The 23,966-nt window shown below is 36.2% G+C and overlaps 1 protein-coding gene across 2 annotated transcripts; it reads right to left on the bottom strand.

Annotated features, from left to right (window-relative positions):
• SLC38A11 (solute carrier family 38 member 11) lies at window positions 1–22,887 on the bottom strand. Of its 2 annotated transcripts, XM_071435021.1 has the most exons (12): window positions 22,564–22,887; window positions 20,082–20,199; window positions 19,556–19,630; window positions 18,816–18,950; window positions 17,105–17,170; window positions 15,335–15,441; window positions 15,094–15,173; window positions 7,049–7,119; window positions 6,059–6,220; window positions 4,234–4,346; window positions 3,431–3,562; window positions 1–1,456 (listed from the first exon to the last, which is right to left on the bottom strand). In XM_071435021.1, the coding sequence occupies exons 1-12, from the start codon at window positions 22,609–22,611 to the stop codon at window positions 1,211–1,213; spliced, it is 1,353 nt and encodes a 450-aa protein (XP_071291122.1). In that variant the 5' UTR covers window positions 22,612–22,887; the 3' UTR covers window positions 1–1,210. The 2 variants fall into 2 exon arrangements, with proteins under 2 accessions (XP_071291122.1, XP_071291123.1); XM_071435022.1 differs by lacking the exon at window positions 6,059–6,220 and having other exon boundaries at window positions 22,564–22,885.
• Between the last annotated feature and the right edge of the window lie 1,079 nt (window positions 22,888–23,966).

Genomic DNA, 23,966 nt, shown 5'->3' with positions numbered 1-23,966 from the left:
TATATTTAAAGCATTTATTTTGGAAGCACTACTTTTTAAAAGTGTGTTTTTCTCACAAATATTATCACAAGTATTAGTGACCCTTGCTTAGACATTTATTTAGCTGGAAGTCTTGAATGACATATCTTTGTCATGCAAGATGAAGACAAAACCCATCCTCATTAAGCAGCATAAAAATGAAGCAGCATTACACATCTAGCTGGCATGAGGAACCACTAGGATTACAATAATGCAAAAATTAAGTACACATTTTGATTTGGTAACAAAACATTTTCAAAATGACAGCATTGATATGACTGAGGATACTCATATTACTCAACCTCAAATTAGCCCTATTCTATAGGCATGTGAGTTTATTTTTATATATACTTATGTATATATGTATATTTATACACATACGTATATATACATGAATCCTTGATGTTAGATGGACTTTGGAAAACGTAACAAATCACCAAAATTTGACAAATCATGACAAAATCATTAGTCATTTACTGAAAAGCAACAGAGGACTAGAATGATAATCAGGTTTAGAGTATTAGTTTCAATTCAGGTTCAGAAATAATGAATAATATTATAACTGTAAGAATTGAGCTGCAATGTAATTTCCTTCTTCGTCAATCTTGAAATTTTTACTAAGACTGCCTAGTTCAATCTTTTGAAATCCACTCTTGTGGATTTATTTGTGCAATATCTTTTAAGTACAAGACCACATAGTGTAACAGTTACAATTAAATTGTATCCATTACAGTTTAGTCAGAATAAAAAATTTCCTTTGACTCAAGATCCAGTAAAAGGAAAGCTTTCAGCTCTAAAGGACAGTCACAGCAAAATCAAACACAGAATTAATAAGGGTCTTTCAATTTAAGAGCAGAATTGTAGAGAGATCCAAAAATACTTTTTCTCAGGCCTTCAAAAAACCCCCATACCATAGTGTGCTAATAAATACACTTGAAAGATTATAAAATTAATAAAAACTAAGTTAAATCAATGAAACATGGGAAAGGTTTATATTCCAAAACATTTAATTTATCGCTTTTAAACAGCATTGCAGACTAAGGTTAAAAAATGCAACCTTTTTGGTAGGCTTGCAAGTTATTCAAGTAATGTCTACTGAAAGGCACCTCTGAGATTTTGTGTTTCAACAGTTAAAACTGAAGTCTCACCTGAAAAAGGATGGCAGCATAAAATCAAGTATGTAAGTAAATACCTAGGGTGGAAGTGTGCTGTTGTGTAAAGAAACATTACTAGGGGAGCAGTAGAACATTTCTTTTCCATGGCTACATTCCTGGGGATGCAAGACAGTCATGACAAACCCAACTGCCATCACTAGCACACCAAGAACAAGAATCAGGCAGGATATGAGGTTATCTGGATGGTTCCACCGCTCCTTGGACAGCCTTAGGTAACACGCTGATGGGATGATAAAAACAAGTGGGGTAGCACTCAAAACTCCCTGTGTTTGGGAAAGAGCAATAGAAAAAAACTCATTAGCAAGTTTATTTAGATGTGAAGAACAAAAAACCTAAATTTTTAAACAGTTGTGATTAGACTGACACAACAGTAAAAACAGAGGATAAAGCCCTTTTCCTGTGTTGCTATATGGAAAACCTTTTTTTCCAAAAAATGGTCCCAAAAATATGTGAAAATATCTGTTAAACTATTTCTAATAATTAAGATTTATTTAAATGCTTTTGCTTTGCTGATCCAGAATAATATTTTAACATTGCAAGAAGCATTTAATCTTATTTCCTAAAGTTTCTCAGCTTAAGAGATAAAGTCTAAACAAAATTCTTCAATACTTGAACTGAATTAAAATATTTAAGATAATTCCATGGAGGAGTTTAGATATAACACTGCCCTTAAAAGGAATAAAATTTTTTGAAAAGTGGAAGCATCATGTAGCAGTTCAAAGAATTCTGAGCAGTTTTGACATTTATAACCTGATTTAGGTTGACTTCCCTATGAAAGCAAAGCTCCTTTTGACAAAGTAGAACCTTTCTTCTCACTAAAAATTCAGCTACTCTTTAAATGCTCTCTTAGAAAGGGACAAAAAAAGCACTTTCAAAAATTCTTTTTATAGTAAAGCCACTGCACATTGGCATATGAGTTACATGCCAAAAGGGAGCAATTTTATGTAGAAATTTTGAATGTTTATTTAGTTACATACTTAACAAACACTATGTTTCAATTTAATTATGGCCAGATGGTAATCCAGCCTAAGTAATAAATTTACATCATCATTTGTACAAAACTTCCAATATTTGTATGGTAGAACCTGTTAACAGTCATCAGTACAGACATCAGAAATAGGTACAAGCACAAAGTATCTCCTCCATGAAAATTAAGCTTTAGGTAGTAAGTAAGTAAAGTAAGCTTTTACTGTGAAGTAACACAAACCAGCATCCCAGTAAAAGAATAACAAAGAAAATCCTTTAACTCCCATATGACCCAATAGTTTCCCTGGGGAATTACCACCAGGCAAACACAATAGCTTCTGTTTTGTTCTAAAACCAGAAAGCAGGGAAAGAGTAACCAGGGTCAGAGAAATAGTATCAAATGCCATCTGTGGTGAAGAGCCAAAAGACAGCTCTTCTGCTGGACAGAAAGCCAGCTGAAAAGATAGATCACCTTTCTTTCACATGTAAATACTCTGTCTATTCAGTTTGCCCTACTGCTAGATATCAAGACTGAACAATCTTTCTGAGCATAATTATTACATCCAATAAATACCTACAGCTGTATTTTCAAATTCTCTCTTAAAAAGGAAAAGCAAAAAACCCACACAAGATAGGACCTACCCATGCAGATGCCTGACTATCAACTAGTATTTGTGACTGAATAAAGCTATCAGCTTGACTACTGACTAACTGCTTAAGAAAAAAAACCCACTGGATTGATGGAATGCTTGCTTTTTTTGCTTGCTCTTGATTGTATATTTCTAGTGACCATCTTTGTGGTCACTACTGTAGTAGCTGTGGAACCAGCTACTACTGGTTCTTTCTTTCTGCCTCCCTGTGGTTTTTGCCACCGTGGCAGAAGGCAGTCACTAGAATCTGCCCCAGTGCTAAGTAATTTGCTAACTTAATCAGAAGCAGGGACTGAAGAAAGAAATGCTAAATTCAGTACCACTATACAGTTTGAATGAGTATTTCAGTGATTTCTGCTGCGGCTTAACACATTTTGTAGGTCATAGCCACTTGCCTTATCTACAAAACTGTTCGAAAACCCTCCCCCAACCATATGAATTTTACTTCTTGAACTTCCTTTCACCCTTAGTTATCTGTGTTTGAAGCAGTAATTCCTTCTTCTAACACTATTACTGACTACGTCAAATTAGGTAAGATTTTCAGTAGAGCTGTGGATTTAAAAAAGTTCTTATTTATTAATAAGTGATGTATTAAACATAAGAGTAGACAGGTTCACTTACATTCAGCTCTAAAACTATTCCAAGGCAATCATACACTAATGATACACCAGTCGCCACAGCAATGATAACTACTGTCACAACAACATGGAAAACTGTTGAGAGGTTCCCATGGAAAAACACATTGGCAATCACCTGAAACAGAACCACAATTTTAAACCTTGATTTTTCTCCCTATGTTATCAAACAACTTACTCCAAACCTTCTTACTTAGGAAACTAAAGGAATGGGTGAGAATGCACTGGCTGAATTTTACTTACCTTGCTTCAAGAAAATATCTTCATCTGCTTCCAAAAATTACTCACAACAATCATTACTAAAATTGCAGAACACTTCCCAAATTTACTTAGTTTTACCAGTAGGATTTCAAAATTTCCTCTTTTCCCATTTGCCCATTACAGAATAAATCCACTTACAATTATTCATTAAATTGATGAACCTCCCAGATGGAGATACTTCTAAAAAGAAAAACTATTAAGATTGAAAAGTATGTATTTTTGGCTATTCTCAATTCTATAACAACAGCGTCATTTATGTCAAATTTGAAATTTTCAGCAGTCCTGATATCATTAAGTAATTATTAATAATAACGTTGACTAATATTATAGCAAATGTAAAACAACATTATATGGCCAGTGTCTAAACAGTACAACCAGTCCCCCATACTCATTGCATGTAGCAGGATAAAATATGCTGCTATTTATCACAGATCAACCATAGACTTCAGCCACAATACGTATTAAGAATGTGACAAAATTATTAATACATAACAACAGTGTTAAAGGGAAAATGTAATAAATTCTTACCTCTCTGGTCACAAAACATTCAAGGGGGAAGGTCAGAATTACAGTAACTCCATAACAAAACCTTCCAAATGTAGCAAGGTTGTCATCTCTACAGTAGTTTTCAAATATATCTCCTGAGGCATAGCAAAACACCAATTAGCTTGTACCTCACATAATTTACCTGTATTTGCAACTTGAAGTGCAGGTTACTGGAGTTACTGGAGTAATTGAGATTTTCTGATCCCCTCTTCTGACATGTAACTAGAAACTAGTTACAGTCACAAGTTATGTCCAGGAACAACTTTCAGCTTATCCTGCTGGTTAAGCAGTGTTTTTACCTCAAGTAGCATTTATCTTCAAAAAACATTTTAAAATATTTTTTATATATATATCAGAGTTTTTCATCTGTTATCTTCCCCATAACACAGATGCCGATGTTTGATTAAATAAATATATATGTGACAGATTCAGAAAGAAAGCTTATGTGCAGAAAATAAAATTTTCCCTAAGAACTCCTAGAACAACAATTACATAAAAAAAGGTGAGAGTTGCCTGTGGAGAACTTCATTTCCCTGACAGTATCAAATCACAGCTAATAAGCTGTAGAAAAGAATGTTAAGTATTCTGACCTCAAAGGCCCATTGTATACGTATGGATTATTACCAAGCAAATCATCTTATATCTAAAAACAAAAGCATCGTTATAAACTTCAAATCAACTTGCCTTTTTTTTACTGTGCATCTGTAATAATGATTTCTGAAGAACAAGAGACAGTACAGGACAGTGACCAGATGATGTATCAGTTCTCTTTTATGTAGTTATGACAGTGTCTCATGATTTACCACTTTAGGAATCACAATGGCACTGAAGAAGCAATAAGGTGTACTTTAAACAGCCAAAAGATTTTGGCAGGGAAGACAGAAGGTGAGATGGAACCTGCTAACACACAAGAGTCATAAGCTGAGGAGGAGCTGCAGGAAGAGTTTTCTGTACCTCAAAGTTCTCAGCCAGCCTGCATTCGGTCTACCTACAGTACATCTAGGACAGTGACTTACTCTGCTGGAGTAAGCACTGGAGGCAGGAAAAAAGGACAGATAAACCAAGAGTCCCCATCCTACAATTTCTTTCTTCTCAACTAAATGCTGCTGCTCATCAGAAAAGAAAAAAGCCTGGAAGCCTCCTCCTACAATCACTCTTAAGTAACAGAAAATATGCTTGCTTATGAAATGTGTATTTTCTCTGAAGAAAGTAATGCACTGAAATCAATTTATACCTTGTTCTTATGAACATACCTTTCTCACTTCAACAAAATGATGTTAAATAGCATGATGCAACACTGGTTATATATATTTATGTGTATTCATATACCCACAGAGGGGACAGTAGGATTAGTAACACCAGAACAGCTGTTGCAAAGATAGGAAATACCTCTAACTCTAAGATGCTGTATTAGTACAGACAAGAAAAAATGTAAGAAAATGTATACAGATATATACCAGATACCCTGTAGGAAATTTTTGTTCTTACTGCTCTCTGCTGCTGGACCATGTGGATAAATCATAGCTGTGTAGTCCTCAAAGCGTTTCAGTGATGGAAGTATTCAAATGGGACTTTCACTGGTGAGGCTTATGCTTAAGAATCTGACAGCTATTAGCATGTAGCTGACATTTTTGGATCACATTTTGGTTGTTGGGTAACTATGAGGAATGTCCTATTTCTGCCCAAATATACTATGATATCTGCATTTTTATAGTCACCAAGATGTTTACGGAAAAAAAAATCAGACAGGAAGGCAGAAACGTAGGGATTATACCAAGCACCAAAATTGAGGGATCAAGCAGTTTACCTTCTGTGTATCCTGTAAAAGTCATATATCCACTGGCAGCAAACGCTACACTGATGATAAGAGCAAGGGCCACAGACATATGTGTGACTTGAGACCAATTCTTTAATGTGGGTTCTTCCAGAGACCCATATATTAAAAAGCTGTTATGATGGCAGATGAATGCTGAAACACACATGACAGTTAAAGCAAATGTATGAATTCATGCATAAATGCATAGAGACACAGCACAGTTTGAATCCACTCATTATTAAATACAAACATTAATCTTGCAATGAGTGGCAAAGATAAATGGCTCGAACCTTTACTTGCTTAGTTGATTTGATGAAGGTTTATATTCATCCTCAGATGATTTTGATTACATTATCCTCAAATGCTATGCCATTTCCCACCCTCCACATCTCCATTCCACAGCTATTTCCTCCTCCTTTTACTTAAGATCCCAGCAGCAGATTTGAGAAGTTGTTTTCTATTTTAAATCTACAGAGCCATTTGCTACTTTCAGACTTCATTTGGCATCCATTTTAGGCAGCAGCAATCATTGGGAGGCCTCAGATTATCACAATGCCAACAAGAAATAATATGGCAGATCCTGCAGGCAGGAACAGATTTCAGAATGAGGACTTTTCTGTTAGAGGTTACCCAAGGGAATGCAGAATGATCCCAGCCCCTAGTTTATCAATTAGACAAACCCACTGATGCAGGGGCTTTAGGATGACCTGCACAGGTGAGCTGCACTCACTGCCTCTGCTACAGTGGCAAGCCTCCAGGGCCAAATGGACACTGGAGGAGGTTAATGTCTGACACAGTAACAATGACATTCATATGGATCATTCACACAATTTGTTTTTTTTTTTTTCAACACCAGTTTAACGTGAATATTAGAAAAAAAAAATCTAGTTTCAAAATATTAAATAGTTCTAGTTTCAAAATAATAAATAGTTTCTTACAATTGATTATTGGAAAAAAACCCAAATGGCAAAAAACACTTACCAAATGACATCACCCCAACGGCTTGTACTGCATTTGGTTTTGCAAATATCCATGCATTTTCTGATTTGGGTCTAAAACAGACATTTAAATAGGTTACCCTCTTTTCAAATATCAGTTATTGCTCTCTGACATAGCCCCAGTGTTTATTAACAAGCTGAAACCAGGGAGATACCTTTCTCATCTCCCTTGTTTTGATTCAAGTATTTCTGTAACCAGTGTTTACAGTCAAAAACGTCAGCCTGTTTCAGTTTTGCAAATTCAACTCTTCAAGTCAGCATATACCAAGAAACAGCAAGATGGAAGGTAAAAGCTGTAAATCATCCTGACTAAGGTTATCTCAACTGAAAATGTCCTCTGACTATTTAGAGGCAATTTCTACCTTTGAATTTAAACATGCAATCAATGCAGTCTAGAGATACTATTTTACTAGGCTACAAATCAAGTGAGGGAGTTTGCCTTCTTTACACCTCTTCCAACTGTTCCTCATAGTAAAGAGATTCCACTACTTCCCAAAACATAAAAGAAATTGTAAGAGAGTACATGGAGACTTTTACAGTAAGGCAAGAATGTAATACTCCCCACACCTCCTCCTCTAAGATATGCTCATAGATTTGGACCTGTGGTAATTGCAATGCTTAGAGGAGGACCATCAGCAAACTTTGTTAAAAACCATTTACTGCATGAACTTCATCTTGGAATAAAGAGCCAAAATGAAAAATCAGGGAAGGACACAAAATATCCTTTTCCAGACATACAATTTGCAAAAAAGATCAAATTAAATTCACAAGCTAGTTAAATATTGAATTTGTAATATTAAAGCACAGACAATGAAAAATAATTCAGAGAAGCTTGCTCTTAAAAAGTTGGCTACTGCTAACCTTAATTGCTCTGTTTTTATTAAGAGGGAAAGCTGCTGCCACCTGAGGCCTTAGGATGCTCTTTTCCTACTGCCCTAGGAAGCAGTATGGCACTCTGGCCAGTTCTGTGAAGGTAACAATGGCAGCTTTATCTCTCCCTCTCTTTGTGATCTCTCCCTCTCGCTGGTTTTGACAGCTGCAGTGGCATATACTATACCAGGTTTCATTGCTTTCAAATGTTTAAATTACACCTCCAGCCCCTAAAAATAAACAGATTAAAATAAAAATAATAGTAAAAAAAAAGTAAAAAAAAGTTGCAGTTTCCTCTTTCAGAACTCATATCTTACTATTTCTTGAGTTCAAATAGTCAATCCTTCCTTTTCCGTATTAATAAAACCCAGTTTTAAAGTACCTCATTCACATTCAGTTCAGACTTAGAGCAGCTTTTCAGCTCTTAAGCTGTGGTTGCGAAGTTTAACTTTGAAATTAACAGAACCTGAAGATAAAATCAAGCTCCCTTTTTTTTTGTCCTCAGGTACAGTATATTGTCTTGAATTGCTGTAACATACTGCTTCAAGCCTTTGGCAGCTGAATATGGCCCTCCTAAAATACTCTCAGACTCAGCAAGTAGATGTAAAGTACTATGGATGAAATAGAGCTATCCGGTATTTGTCTTGAGAAATTGGAGTTCTGACCCTCTATAGCTGCTGCTGTTCCTTATAAAAGCTCCCTTAATATTACAGTGCCACTGATTTCAAATCACTACACCTAGAGATGTGTCTGGAAAATTAATATTAATAATTTTGAATGTAATGTTTTTAAGGAAAACATTCACATCTGATTGGAAAAATTGCAAAACAATTTCAAAATAAAAAGAGTATAAAAGGAAGCTAACACTCCATCTGTTCCACTCTGTAACCACTAGAGGTCAGCTTTGATAATAAACATACAAAATGAAAATTTGTTTTGTATTTTCATTTGATGGCAGAAGTTTTCATTGGCTCTTTCCTATTAATAATAAACTTAGATCATCTAATACCTTATAAATGAAAATATTTTTAAATGCAAAGAAATAAAGAATGAAACACATTTTTGCTGAAAAACAAGAAAGGACACACTTTTGCCTGAAACACATTTAATTTCTGTGAAAATGGTACACCCTGTGCAATGTTATAGCTATATTATGAGCTCCTACAAATACAGATTTAAAAAGGGAATTCAGAAAGCATATGAATTTGACTTGAAACATTTTTAATAAAGTGTCCAATTAATTAAAAAAATCACAGGAGCTGGTTTTCCCCTTGCACAGTGTTAGCTCATGCACTAGCAATATGCAAAAGACTAAAATATTTTTTTGCTTTAGCGATGAATGAAAAATCAGATTAGGAGTATTATTAGGGAAAAATCCCAAAAGAACAAAATCCTGCTTATTTAAGAGCCTAAGAAGATAAATTCCTTCCATTCTAGTCGCAGAACAGAGGAAGAATTTCAGATCCCTGATTTGAACACTACCAGCAGCTTGTAATGTCCTACAATGTATTCTGGTACAGATGTGCTGTTTTCTTCAGTAATTTATATATTGCTGCATGTGCTTTGAAAAACATTTTCATTTTGTGGGAATAGAAGGACCTCATGCAATGAAAACACACAGCCAGAAATTTCATTTCTGAGTGTCTGGAACTGAGAGCCAACGGTTCTAGAACTGTGATCACATCAATAGGAAATTACTCCCAAGTTCAGTCTGCAGAACAAATAGACATATGAAAAGCTCCTGGGAAAGGGTGCAGGTGACATGAAAGCGTCTATATAAAATACAACTTCATAGAAAAACTTATCAGAAGGAGAAAACTGTGCCAGAAGACAGTAGGTGTTAGTTATAGAAGAGCCATATAGTGAACAATCACAGAAAATCACTCACAAGCCAAAGGGCAGCTAATGGAAACATCATCTGTCAAAGTAAACATATGCAAATTGATTTAATATATGCATCTCTGTAGGCAGATGCATGCACACACTGAAAGAATATCACAAGAATACAGGATAACTTCTTGTGGTTTTTCAATCCTGCTGCTACTGTTCAAGATGATTTTTTTAGAGGGGACTTTTGTTCTGACCTACATTCTTGTTAGGAGTTATTAGGGAAAGATTTTAACTGCTGCTTATACAAGAATAATATTAGCTGTGAAAATACATGAATGAAAAAATCAGCTAGCTCTCTGCTTCTCACTCAGTGTACAAAAACGTAGGCTATGCCTGCATGAACAGGAAGTTTTTTTCACACTGAAGAAGTATTAGTTAGATGAAACAATGAAAGGTAAGAGAAGAAATACATTTTTGAACTAAATGCACTTGCTGACAGCTGTACTGTCTATCATATATAGCAGAAGCTGAAACACAAAGTAAAACCTGAGATGTAATTTACATGTAGTTCTTGGAATAAAAATAGTAAAAGATTGAGAAAAAAGACAGCCTAAGGGAGTTCCCATGCAGGGAAAAAGTCTTAGCTGAAACTAGGACAAAAGCAAGACAGACTGAAGGTAGTGAGGCCTAGCAATGAAGAAGACCTAGAAGGTAAGAAAATAAGACTGTACTGAGTCTTCAATATATGTAAGTGAAAATATACCATAATAAACATATTAATCAGTTCTAAAAAGTTTTGAAAATATTCATTTTTATCTACATAACAGGAAAACTGAGAAGAACAAATGAACCAGGCAAAGGATAATACATCCTAACAGGGTAAGCATCCAGATCAGGAGGAACAAATTATGTTCGGCAGTCTAAGATGGCCTCTCTTTTACTTCTTGTAAAACACCTGCAGCATAACTGTCCCCATTTTAAGAGCAATGCTATACAAAAGAACCTTCTGTCACTTATATAGAAATGCTGCAGTATAAGAGTGCATGAGAAGCAAAACATCTTTAATGAAGGCAAGAGAAAGAAATATCCCCAATCTCAACCCTGATCTCTGGTGGCTATGCAACACTTACTTGAAAAAAGAAAGGTGATTTCTAGATAGGAACAGTCATATAACAGGGGAGCTACGTGTTGGAATGAGCAAGACTTCCATTGTTTTGGGCTGAAGATCAGTGTCAAACTGCCAAGTTTAGGTGCGAACCAACAGTTAACAATATAATCCAGAATCATCTCATAGATTCATTCAGGTTTACTTCAATGATTTAAACATTTAGGAAATTAATTGTAATACTTTGATTTAATTCTATTCTAAGGTAAAATACCTTTCTAGGTATTTTTGAACTTTAGAAGTTTAAAGATACTGAAAAGTTCATAGATGCTGAATATAACTTTAATCAATATAATGGAAAGAAAATGAGTGCAGCTCACATTAGCCTTGGATTTCATATTAATCAAAGTCATCTTGTGAAAGAACACAGACAAGGCAAAGCTATTATGTCAGCCAAACTTAGATACAGCTATATCTACTCTTCTTTCTTCTTTAATGAATTACTTAACAGTTCTGTAAATATAAAAGTAGCTTAGTTGGGTTTTTTTAATTTTATCACACATTAAAGATTACCTTTGCTTACTAGTGGATTTTTTTATATAAAGGAAAGAATCAGCTTTTTACTTTCAAGTTTTTTTCCTGAGCCCTTGGTGTTTTACCCTTGGAATCAGCTGCCAGTTGAGTAATTCTCACATCCTCTTTATGTGTAGCAGATGCTCTTGAAGTTTTTCATAGACATTTATGTATTATGGAGACACTGACATCATAAAATTCTTGCTACAGAACACCAAATTAAATTAAAATGATCCCTCTTTATAAGCTACATAAAATATTTCTTTTTACAGCAAGGAATTTTAGTTTCAGGCTAGAAGCATGAAATTATTTCATGCAGTATCAACATGCTGCACTTGACAGTTCAGGTTAACTCCTACCTATTTTTTCTGATCACAGTACACAAATACCTAGCCATGGGTAAGCAGATGGCTATAGAGATCAGGTCAAAATGTAATTTTATCCAACATCTTAAAATACTGAGAATGAACTCTTAATAATCCAGAACACTGTATTCTATCTGTAGGTTTATTGTGTCATTCAGTTAACAGTAATCATATGGGTGGTGGTTATCAAAACCAAAACTGAAAAAAAAGTTTTATATTTGTCATAAGAGGAAATAAATTAAACCAAGTAATCCCGCGTCTTAAATACATTTTGTTTTTCCTCATCAGAATGTGACAGTAACATTCCTAAAATGTCCTTGGACAACCAGCCCCACGCCCAAAGCAAATAAAGATGAAAACAAACAAAAAAAAGAAGCAACACTCAAAATCTTGTAATTCATGTTTAAAATAGTAATCATCTCTTTGTTTCTCTGATGGTCTAGAACATTGCAGAAAGTTTCAGGTTATTGCAGAAAATATCCTTAATTGCTTTGTTGTCCAAACAAGATTTAATTTTCAACTAGAGCATGGATTGCAGCTAAGCAAAAAATGTTTTATCATTTCCACATAATGATCTTGTACCTCTCAAAGGGAAGAAGTATTCACCTTGAAAAATCTAAAAGTAAATGAAAACTGATTACTGCTCAGAAAGTAATTATCAAAGCAGGAGGATATCCAAATGGGATTCCAGTGGAACCTGATCTGAGTCCAATACTTTTGAATGTATTCGGAACAACTTGAATGATGGAACAAAAAGCAAAAAATGTCCTTAATGGAAAGCATGAAATGTGCAATTAACACAATCATGCTAGAGAACAGGATGAAAAAAAGAAAATTCATAAAGAAGCTGGTAAATGGAGAAATCATCTGATAAAGCAGCATTCAATTCTGTAATGACAAATTCTACAGTTATGCAGAGGATAAAAAGACTTCACAAGAACAAGGCAGAGAGAACAAACAAACAAAAAAATTCCCAAACTTCATGAGAAAAGGAAAAATCACTGGCAAACAGTTCTGCAGAGTATCTCATGCTTGGTAGTTCCACCAGACTGCAAACTCAAGGCACATTCTTGATATCATGCTATCTTCCAAAGAGGCTAACATCAAACTAGGTTACATAAACAGAGGCATGGCAATCCCCAAGGGACACACTTGAATGGGACCTTACAACACTCTGCATTTAAGATACATCATCTCCTCTGCTCCTCAGAGGGAATATCCCAGGCAGGTGGGGCACCATGATTCTACTTTAATTTGCAGAAGACTTGAGGCAGCCATTGAACATGATTAGAAGCACAGGAAATGACAAAAAGAGAAACCCTAAAGGAACTGTGCTTAGTCTATAGAAAGGATCCCCAAAGCGGGTCAAAATACAGCTTTTTTAGAGGTGTTTTTCAAGCACTTGAAAAAGCATAAATAGTTTGCTGTTCATATCCACTGTGGTTAGAAGCAACAAGAAGCAACCAATATGAAATGGAGTCATACACAGGAAGAATTCATAAGAAAAGGCCAGTTAAGGATTGGAATGGAAAACCATGGAATTGTCTAGTTTGTTCTTTGCAATCACCTGTCATCAATGGCAGGAACATAATGAGTTCTGCCATATAACAATTCTAGGGATTAAATATTCTTTTCCCCATTGAGCCTTTATCCACGATTGTACAGATTCTTTTCCTATGTGACAGATACAAGGACTGTGCTTTTGCAATAATGATTTTTAAAAATCTATTTGTGAACTCTGACTTCTATTGTATTTTAATAAGGATTCAAAGTAAAAGTGTTAATTCACTTGTTTCACTTGTAATAGGATGAGACCTATATTAAAATATAGCAGTATTCTTTCTTTTCATTGCAAAAAAAAATCCATACCACAATACAACAAAATAGAAGATAGACATATACTTTAATTGTTAAAACTATGTCTAACTGTAAAATAAAAATAGCAAAGACAGTAAAAATAGACATTAACAGAATGTTGGTGAGGAAAAAAAATTGCCAACTGTTTATCAACTTGGTGGATGCATTTTTGAAAACAAAAAGTGTAAAGGCAGAAACGGAAGTCTCTAAAGAATTAAGAAGTAAAACTTCAAGAATCACTCAAAACCAAATGGCATGTATTGTAAGAAAAAATAAAACCATGCATTCCATATTTTTCAGTGCATCACAACTGTGGAGAAGAAATGTTACCATAGTAACAAGGTTATCAGTAACTATTATATATAGCTTCTTCCTTTTTTAACAGGGAGTTTTGAGATTAACCTTTTAAAAACCCCTTTGACACACAGTGTGAAAAACATGCTGCTCCAGAAATATGGTGGGGAGGGAAGTTCCACACTGTTCTGAGAGAGAGATTTTGTGGATGATAGACAACATCATCTGGTACAACTTAAGAAACTGCTATTCTAGGCATCTTCCTACCATTAAACCTGAATACCCTGCAATTAACCCATGTGTCACAGCAGTAATACAACTGAACAATTGTGCCTAACACTGTTGAAACAATCCTGGTGGAAGAATCTACTGAGGGAAACATAAGAAATAGCATATAAATCTGTTCCAATAAATAAAAAAGCACGTTCAGAAGTAGACTTTTTCATCTTTATTAATAAATCTATACATTTAAAGGATGAGAAGAAAGACAGCCCTTCTAAGCCTTTAAGGAAAAATAATAGATTAGTAGCACTTTCTTGCAATATAATAATAAAAATATTGTCACAACACATACTTATGTGAACTAAATTGTCTAGAAGACTCCAATGTGCAATGTTAAATATTACTTTCAGAGTATGCATGAGCAAGAGTTTTTGGTATCATACAGTTTTCTCAAATGACAAAATAAAGATTTTATTATTGTGTTATTTTAAAAAAATTGACAGTATTTGTATTTTATTTTTATTATGAAATTATTATATTTATCTTATCAGAACAACAAATATTCCTAAGATAGTAGCTATTTTAATGATTGTAAATATAGGCAGTCTGATAATAACAAAAAAAAAAATCTCAAACGACCAACAATCTCACATGCCAATTCAGGACCCACCTGCTATTAGGCATCCATAATTCCCCTTTTATCTCTAGGGGTTTTGAGACTTTAAATTTGCTTATACCCAATAGAAGAAAAGATTACAAAGGATGAAGTATATTTAGCTGTTCATTGTATTACTGTTGATAGAGATTTTTCAAAAGCAGGCACATTCTACAACTACGCAGGTAAATGCAACAGGGAAATAACAGTTTCTATATGAACGAATTTCACTTTGTGGCAAGTGTAGGAATACTCACACTTGTGGACTGAAGGTTACTGCTCTCACCATCACAACAACCAGGATGACAATGGTCAGAACCAGAGAAAGAAGAGATACCTGTAAAGGTAAAAACATGACTTCAGTCAGCAAGCTGCTGAAAGGTGGTCCTTTGAGCAGCATAATGCATTTGTTAATTATTTACACAAAGTTATGACTGGCACTTATTTTCAATAGCATACAGAACAATAAACCAAAAATCAACTGCTGTTATGATTTACCTTTCCCAATTTTGCTATGTCTCGATATAAAGATATAGGTGAGGTAAAGATGATGGTGGTAAGAAGAATTATGAAGTGACGGTCGGTAAGCACGTTATCCACCCCAACTAAAGCAAAAAAGAAAATAATTTATTTCTTTAAGAGACTAACTTGAGGAAAAGATTAGCTACATTTGAAAGGTTATAAGTAACAAACTGTTGGTGATCAAGCTTTTATTCCCGTTACTCAGGCTAAGTAATACTGAAAACTAGGCATTAACTAACACTGAGAAAGCCATGCACAGCATGGGCATGAACACAAGAATTCTTCAAATTCAAACCAAATGCATAACATATGGGATATATTAAACCAAAATTGCAAAGTCTGGATTCCTACATATAGATTGGTATTAATGTCTTTCATTATGTCTGGGTCAACGCTGGGAGACTGAAAGTAAAAAAATTCTCCTTCTTTCTGCCATTTAGTCTTGAGAATTTTTTGATACTCTGGGTTGACATCAATTATTGTGCTGTTTAGGACAGCATTGTTCTCTAAGAAATGGCCTACAATAAGTTAATTTTGAGGTTTCTTTTGGGGACCTCCTTTCCTACTATCAGCTGGCTTCCACTTGCAAAGTAGATTACCATGTGAGGGCAACAATGCTCTTATAATATTCCATGCAGTCAGTGGGACTTGTTTGCACAACTGGTGTGTTTTTTCAAGGCAATGACAACCTAAAATAAAACATCTCCAAGTTTCAGTGAGGCCACCATAAATCATTGGCTTGAATGAATACTTGATGAAAAATTATGGCTGGAAAGTGACTGGCAATTGACATGGAAAACTCAGTGTTCTGTTCCCTCTTTGGGAGATGACAAAGCTTTCCCACCTCTTTCCAGGCAGGTATTCTACCGCATAGGTAATCAGATTTGCCATGCTGGGGATTCCCCCTTTTACAGAAGTCATATTATATATAAAGTATTAGATATCTACTGTCACTATCAATTTGATCAGCTATTCACAGAACAACACAGTGTGACAAAACTACATCCACCTTTCAGGTTTCACATGCTGAAAATTACAGCTCTCCTGTGGAAATGAAACAGTTCATACAAATTCACATTTCCACTTCATTACATGCATGTTTTCTCTCAGTTTAATCTCCCAGTGAAGAATGTTTTAATTTAGCTGCTTTTGTGCTAAAGTAGATATCAAACACATATATAAATTGCTCCACTGATGCTGCTGTGAAAACTTAGAGCACAGGAAGGGAAACAAGGGAGCATGATTTAAAAAGCATTACATTCATTATATTATTTGCAACTTATCCAGAATTATTCATTAGATGAAGTACAGTTTCACTATTTAAATTATTATTATTATTATTATTATTATCATCATCATCATCATCATCATCATCATCATCATCATCATCATCATCATCATCATCATCTAAAAAAATACAAAACCCAATAATCTTGTAAATACCCAACTGTGGAAGACTCACTTCTATTTGCTTAGTATTTCACTGAAGCATCTGGTCTCTTCACTGACACTGAGTCCACTGCTAGCCAAGGACTAGGATTCATAGATTTTATTTGGGAAAGGCTTATTAAAGAAAAAAAAACAAACTCAAAAAGCCCCACTCATAGACATATGCTTCAAGTCCTTAATTTGAACTAAATTTAAGAGTACTTTAGAAGCTATATTACAGGTAATTGCAAAATACCTATGCTACGCTTCTATCCAATCCATAATCCCCCACTCTTAAAATTTTTAAATGCATCTTACCTCCAGGAATTCTCTGAAAAACTTTAGTTAAAGTGTCTCCTGTTATTATGTTGTAACTGATCATAGCTTAAAGAAAATAAGTTTTTTGTTAGCATATATGCAAGTCATATGCAAAATATTTGATTAACACTGAATACACACATTTTGTAGACTTCAGGATTACATGGCACTATCCCTCTAAGATAAATTCTGGCTAGCAGCAACAACTTGAAAGTTTCAGGTTTAAAAAAATAATTCTTTAACACTTCCTTTTTTGCTTTTTTTTAAACAGGTACCACCTAAGCATTAATGCAGCCTGATAAGCAAGATTATTGTGCTGAGTGGCCATATAAACTTACTTCAGAAGAGGATAAAAAAGGCTTTCAAAAACTGTTTGTTTCTGTTTCTGATAGCAATTCTTTGTCAGTTTACTTTCAAATGCTTGTTTCTATTTAGTAAATTTCCTGTGTTAGTCAAATAATCAGCTCTTCAATTAAATACAACAGACTTTCCAGCTCATGCAAAAAGCTAGCAAACTCTTTAAACCAGAAGAAAGAAGGAGAAAATCAATTAAGAGATGAGATATGGACTTCAATTTCTCCCTCTCATTACTAAGTTCTGTGGCCTTAACACTACTACTTCATTCTTATCTAACTCTACACTAACAGCTCGTAAATTTGTGCACATGTGTATGAATACACAAATTATATTTATCAAAATCTTTAGTATTTAGACAGCACATATTTAGGTATTGACATTAACTATACATAAATTTTCATTGTTGTGAAATTGTAAGTCATAAACTCTACTTATATAAATTAATGCAAACACATACAAGAGCATAACCATAGCTCTATGGTGAGGACTAAGACCTTTACAATTCTTTTTCTGTATTATTAAGGGAGTACTTGGTTTACAAAGGAGTACAATTACACGTATAACACTGTTGCCCGCACTAACAGCAACTTGCCACCCTTAAAAATCTCAGGTATCTGTAGCCAGACCCAAATAGGAATTTTGATCTGTGACTTCATGATCACCAAGTCAGACTCTTGATATCTCAAGTCATCTTATCTTGCAGCCCCATGTGTGAAAATATCAAGACTATTTAAGATTTGATTTAATTATGTTGCTACAGCAGGAGACAGATTCAGAACAGAACTTTATTTCAAACTTCTGGTCTAATAAATTCCTGCCCAGATTATACCTTTTGCTTCATTTACTATTTCTTCTTCCAAGGGGTCTGAGTGCCTAATTTCCCAGTACTTCGTTGGGCATGAAGCTGAACTAATGCTTCTGAAGAGCAAGACCTAAACAGTGGCTTCTCCAATTACAGTAACATCACATCTCTGAAAATATACTAATTCAGTATACTCCTAAATTCATATTTTCCTTTTCTTTCAGACACATCAGCTTTGTGCTCTGCTACTCAATCTAGAACAGAACCTCGTTTGCTATTTTTTCTAGCTACTTTGGTCATTAATTTTCATATGTGCAATCATGAATTTCTCTGCTATTACATTTCAGTTCAATTCTATTATTCTGATCCTTCAATTCATTTAATACCTCCTCATTCTTCAGAACCCATAAAATAAATTTAATTATTTTTTAAATAGCAAAGAAGCATATACGAAGAAGCATATTCTTAATATTCAATCAGTGAAATGATGCAGTAATGTGAAAAAGCTTGTTACTTATAAAACTTAAACATTTATATTTTATGTGATCTTACCAATAAATGGATATAAAAACTGGAGAATTGAAAGGATTAGATAACCTACAAGACCATAGGTTTTTTTGACCAGCTCTTGATAGGTTTTGGTACCGGACAGATTTCCTCCTTTGATCAGCAATATAATGGAATAATCTGTTAAAACATAAAATTACTGTTAAAGATGATATGAGCCAACTTGTGGTTGATTACTTTTCACCTTCTTTCACTCCTCTAACCAAAGAAAAAAGGCTCTAAGAAGAAAAGCAGTGGCACTAGGAAGAGCAGGAATGAGAAATCTCACAAAATCTCTCAAGCCACTAAATCCAGGAGCTATAGGCTCATATTGGAAGAAAAATACTTAAAATCATAGTACAATCAAAGGTTTTCATTTTGTGGTCTATTTTTAAAAGTCATATAAAACCCTCTCAGGATTCAGTCTCTTAATTAGTCCAGTCTTAACAGTGGACTCAAACAGATGATTATGAGGGCAAAAATAAGAACACTCTTTCAAATGTAACCTTGACTAGGAAACTAAGGCTTCATGAAAATAAATGCAGTCAAAAAGCAGCTTCATATATTGTACAGTGTAATTCTCTACTTTTACTAATCTGCAGAAAAGATTAGTGAGGTAAGGAAAAAATTAGTCATTTTTATGACCTGTCATAGATATACTTGTTTAAGGTATCATTAAGCTCAAGATAAGGTAAAATATTGCATGACTAATTTTATCTTTACAACAGAAACTGCCTTTAGAGTACCTGTGATTAAGGCAACCACAAACAAAAGCAGTATTCCTAGAGGAAAACCAGCTTCCTTCATCGAATATGGCAATCCTGCAAAGCAGAAAAGGAGAGATTCTAGAAGACTCTTTCCAAATATTTATTTGTGAGAATCAAAATAAAGAAAAACTCAGATTTTAAAAAATGCTTTAAAAAAATCATTATTTTTTAATGATTTGAAAAAATAATCTCCCAAATTGGATCAGCATGCTTAATCACCTCCAAAATATAATTTTCAGTGGACAAAGTGTTGCTTAAGTATGAAGTTCAGTCAGCACCTGCCCAACCAGTCTGACCATTATGGCCAAGAAACTCTGGGGTATTTATCACTAAGGTGTGGTCCCAATTGACACCTCAACATTTTTGCAAAGTAAGCAAATAAATACAGAGAAAAATCTTTAAAAACAGCAGCAGAAAGTAAGGAATCAGTGTTATTGTCCAAGCTGGATAGTCATGCATGAATAAACAAGGATAAATACAGGACAGTAAAGAAAAGTAGACTTACCTATAATGCCTGATCCTATGATTGAATTAATAATGTTAAATCCAGCTGATGCCAGATCACTGTTTCCTCCTTTATTCCTGGGCTTACTAAGGAGGGCTATTTGGTCATCTGTTTCTACCTATTTCAGGAAGACAAGGAAAATATTATACATGAGAAAAATAGGTGAGAACAATTATTTTTCACATAGTCTATTAAAGATTTTTTAAAAATTGTCATAGACTCAGATTTGTAGAGGTATTTTGATAAGTAAATCCCATTTTTTTTCATTGAGAAATCAAAGGGGTATTAAGCAGCTAATTCCTGTATAAGTCTGACCCATAATCTTCTGTAATTCTCTGAAAAATAGTAAGTGGAAGGAAAGAAATATATATAAACTCAGAGGTAGGCTGCTAAACAAAGACATTCTTAGTCATGTTTAAGGCAATAATGTGAATCGAGTATTTTCAAAAATATTTTGGCTAATATAATTGGTCAGTAAAAAAAATTCCTGAATTGGGGAAATGAAATTAATTTCAAGACTTACTAGTAAAGCATGCCAGCATCTTAACATACTCTAATCCAAGGTTTTATCCAGTATTTTAAATATTTCTGTGCCATTCAATGGTTTAGTTAATTATGAATAGTTAATGACACTATAAAATCAGCTGGTTCCAGAAAGTTTCTGTGGGAAAGAACCAAAGTTCAGAGCACAATATGTAGCCAGTAGCCTCAAAAATTAATATTTGTATCTTCATAAAAGAGCTTTTTAATAAATATGCAGTAATCATCTCATTAGATCACCACTGTGCTGCCAGAGAACATTTCAGAATTATTCATCAGAAAGATCATATTTTACCTGAAGTTGTGAAATTCAAGGGAGGAACAAGCATTTAATGAATAAAATTCTTGCCTGTGTTCTGTGCACTAAGTATGAAGGTAACATCAGTATTTCATAGATGCAGAAGCCTATTTAACATATATAGCAAATAGTACAAACTCAAATGCTTGCTTCTAATATTCCTGGGAAAAAAAATAAATTACTAAAAAAAATCTAAGTCATCTGTAGATAGACACATAAACTGACAAGCATAAGACTTCCTGCCTCTAGTACAGCTACACATTTAAGTGGAACCTTTAATCCTTAAGCAGCACTAACATAATACTGTCTCAGATCAAAGCCCAGTGTAGCGTGGTATCCCATTTCTGAGTGATGACCATGAAAGGTGCCTAGGGAAAAGCATAAGACCATAGAAAATAGCTAGTTAGCAAACTTTCCTCTCCCAGCTTTCCTGAGTTTGTGTATTGTGGACTTCCAAAGTGGTTGTGTTCTTGGGGTATCACACTTCTAAACGGACAGCTGCTTGATTTTTCCCTTTTTAGAAACTGCATAGGTTTTAGCATCTATAATATCATGCATTAGTGAGTGCCATGTTTTAATTATGCATCCTAGAAAGAGACAGGTAATTTAATTTGTTCTGAATCTACCATTCAGTATTTTCACTTGGGTGTCCCCAAGTCTTTTGTGTCATCACAGAGATTCTAACCACTATTTCCTATCCTACTCATATCACATAGTTTCATAAGTAACATTCTATCTCAGCTGCTTCTTATCTAGACTTGTACTACATTTTTATTTCACTGCTGATTTCAGCAACAGAAGCATTACTGTCATTCTCTCCTGAAATTCTAATGCTCTCTACTAACAGCACAGTACAGGTGAAATTGCACTGAATAGAACAGTCCAATTCCCTCTCTTCAGTTGTTACAAGAAATTAACACAATGTGCGTTGCTAAGCCCTGGTCCCTTTCCCCAGCTGGAAGGGACATATTTCAATGGGCGAAAGGGCAACAAAAAGTTGTGACACAGGTGAAACGGCTCCTGTGTGAAGAGCAGCGCTCCCGACGGTGTCCCCGGCCCGCAGACAGGGAGGGATCCCCAGCTGGGAGCCCGGCCAGAGAGCTGCACAACGCGGGAGACATGAACGCGAGCCGTCTGCCTCTCGCAGGGTCCTCTCCTGGGGCCCCCTGCGAGGCGTGGGCCAGCCAAGGCCACCCGATACGGCAGCGACAGCAGCGGGCACGGCTGGAGATGATGGGGCAGGGCAGGACATGATGGGGCACAGCTCAGGAGATGCGGCGCTCACGCTCGGTGCTCACGCGACACCGAATTTCAGTCGTGCCGAGCAGCCGCCCTTCCCCTGCCTCACAAAGTGAGGTCCCCGAGACCGCATTTCTCCCCCGGCGTGGTACCTAGGACTCTTTCTTCCTCCTACGAATTCGGGGGCACCTGAACAGAGACGAAAAGGCCATCGCTGCCGCCCGCTCGACCGCGGAGCCGGGACGTTCCAGTGGCCGGTCGTCCTGAGCCGCCGCAACTGGCGGCGGTGCTCCTCACACCCATCCCCGCCCCACGAGCCGCAGAGCGAAGTCCGGCGGATGCCGGCGGGCTCGCTGAACCGTGCACAGTCCCACACCTGGCCTGCCCCCAGTGTCCGCCCGGTACCTGGCGAGCGGCGGCCGGCGGTGGCTCCGCGGCCGGCAGCGGCTCCATGGCCGGCAGGCCCGGGGCGGGCGCGCCGCGTCCCTCGCGGCGCCGCTGGGCCGGGGGGCGCCGGTGCGGCCCGGCCCGCGCGCCCGGCACGGGCTCCCCTCAGGCGGGCCGGAGCGGTCCCGCGGCGCCTCCGCCGTGTGGGAAAGGCGGGTGTGCTCCGGTCCGGCCGCACCCAGCCCGGCCCGACCCGACCTGCGGCTGCAGGGACCTGTTGGACCACGGTCAGGTGCGGGAGGATCACCGAGGACTCGTACGGGCGGGAGGGGGCTGTGAGACCGCGGCCCCTCCTCCGGGCGGTCCCTTCACTGGAAACATTCCAGAAAGTAAGCGCTTCTCTGCCTTCAACTTGTAAGACTTCGAGTTCACCCAATCCCTCTTTACCCCGAGAGCACCAGCTTTCTCGGTGGGATGTGTAACAAAAACCAGGTCCGATATCACAGCTGCTAATTTGTAGTTGCTTTTCAATATCGGTGTTGTTGGCAAGGCCTCGCTATTCTCCTCAGGGAGGGTAATCTGCTGTAAAGAGTGATCAATCAGATAAAGAACATACTGAGGTTCTAGTCAAAGTATGGGAAGAGTCCAAACTAATTAAAAGATGCAGAATGACAGTGCTGAAAGTTTAGTCGCTAGATATTGAGCTGAGACCAAGCAGTGTCCAGCAGAAATATGCTTTGGAAATGTGGAACAAGCCCCACAAAGAAACACACATCTTAAACCAAAACCCGTGGGAAGTAGTAGGCATTGATAAAAAATTGGAGGCAGTAATTAATTTTGTGAAGTATTGCCATACAAAAAATGTAGGGCCTACAAGAGTAAAATAAAATCTACCTAACTTTAGAAACTTACTCCAATTACTGGAGGGCATCATCGGAATGTGGACCCAAAATTTTCAACAAGATTAAATCATGATGGGGAAAAAATGCCTGAGAGATGACAACTAAATAGCAGAGAAAATAGAGCATGCTAATTTCTTTTCTATAGTCTTAAGAAATCCTATATTACCCTTTGCTAGGGTAAACTGTGGTGGTTAAAGGAGCACATGTGCTGTGTGCATCAGTAATTTTGTCCTTAAAGATCTATGATGCATATGATTTAATATGGAGAACAAAGTGCACATAAAGAGCATATATGACATTTTTGTTCAATAGCTTAAGCACATTAGCTTCAGCTCCTTCAAAAAAATCTCTAATCATCCTCCATGACAAGCTACAAGCTGACATGTATTTGTGTGTGACTAGTCAGATGACATGACTCAGCAAAGAAACTTTGAGAGGCCTAAGATGCAATTCCTGTGATTTGTAGCAATGTTATTTTCTTTCTCGGACTGTACAAAGAATTCTGTCTTAAACCAGAGA

The sequence above is a fragment of the Agelaius tricolor genome, unplaced genomic scaffold, assembly GCF_023055355.1.
Source record: "Agelaius tricolor isolate 1412-34295 unplaced genomic scaffold, bAgeTri1.0.p SCAF_10, whole genome shotgun sequence".
NCBI classification, from domain to species: Eukaryota; Metazoa; Chordata; class Aves; order Passeriformes; family Icteridae; genus Agelaius; species Agelaius tricolor.
Note: the sequence above shows the minus strand (reverse complement) of the source record. Positions and strands in the feature narration are given on the sequence as shown.

Excerpts from the sequence above, each read along its gene's own strand:
- SLC38A11 (XM_071435021.1), bottom strand. The coding sequence starts at position 22,611 with ATGGAGCCGCTGCCGGCCGCGGAGCCACCGCCGGCCGCCGCTCGCCAG. Across the intron at positions 4,347-6,058 it reads TTTTACAGGATACACAGAAG|GAGATATATTTGAAAACTAC; the intron begins GTAAACTGCTTG and ends GCTATGCCTCAG. Across the intron at positions 1,457-3,430 it reads GAATAGTTTTAGAGCTGAAT|GGAGTTTTGAGTGCTACCCC; the intron begins GTAAGTGAACCT and ends TCCCAAACACAG.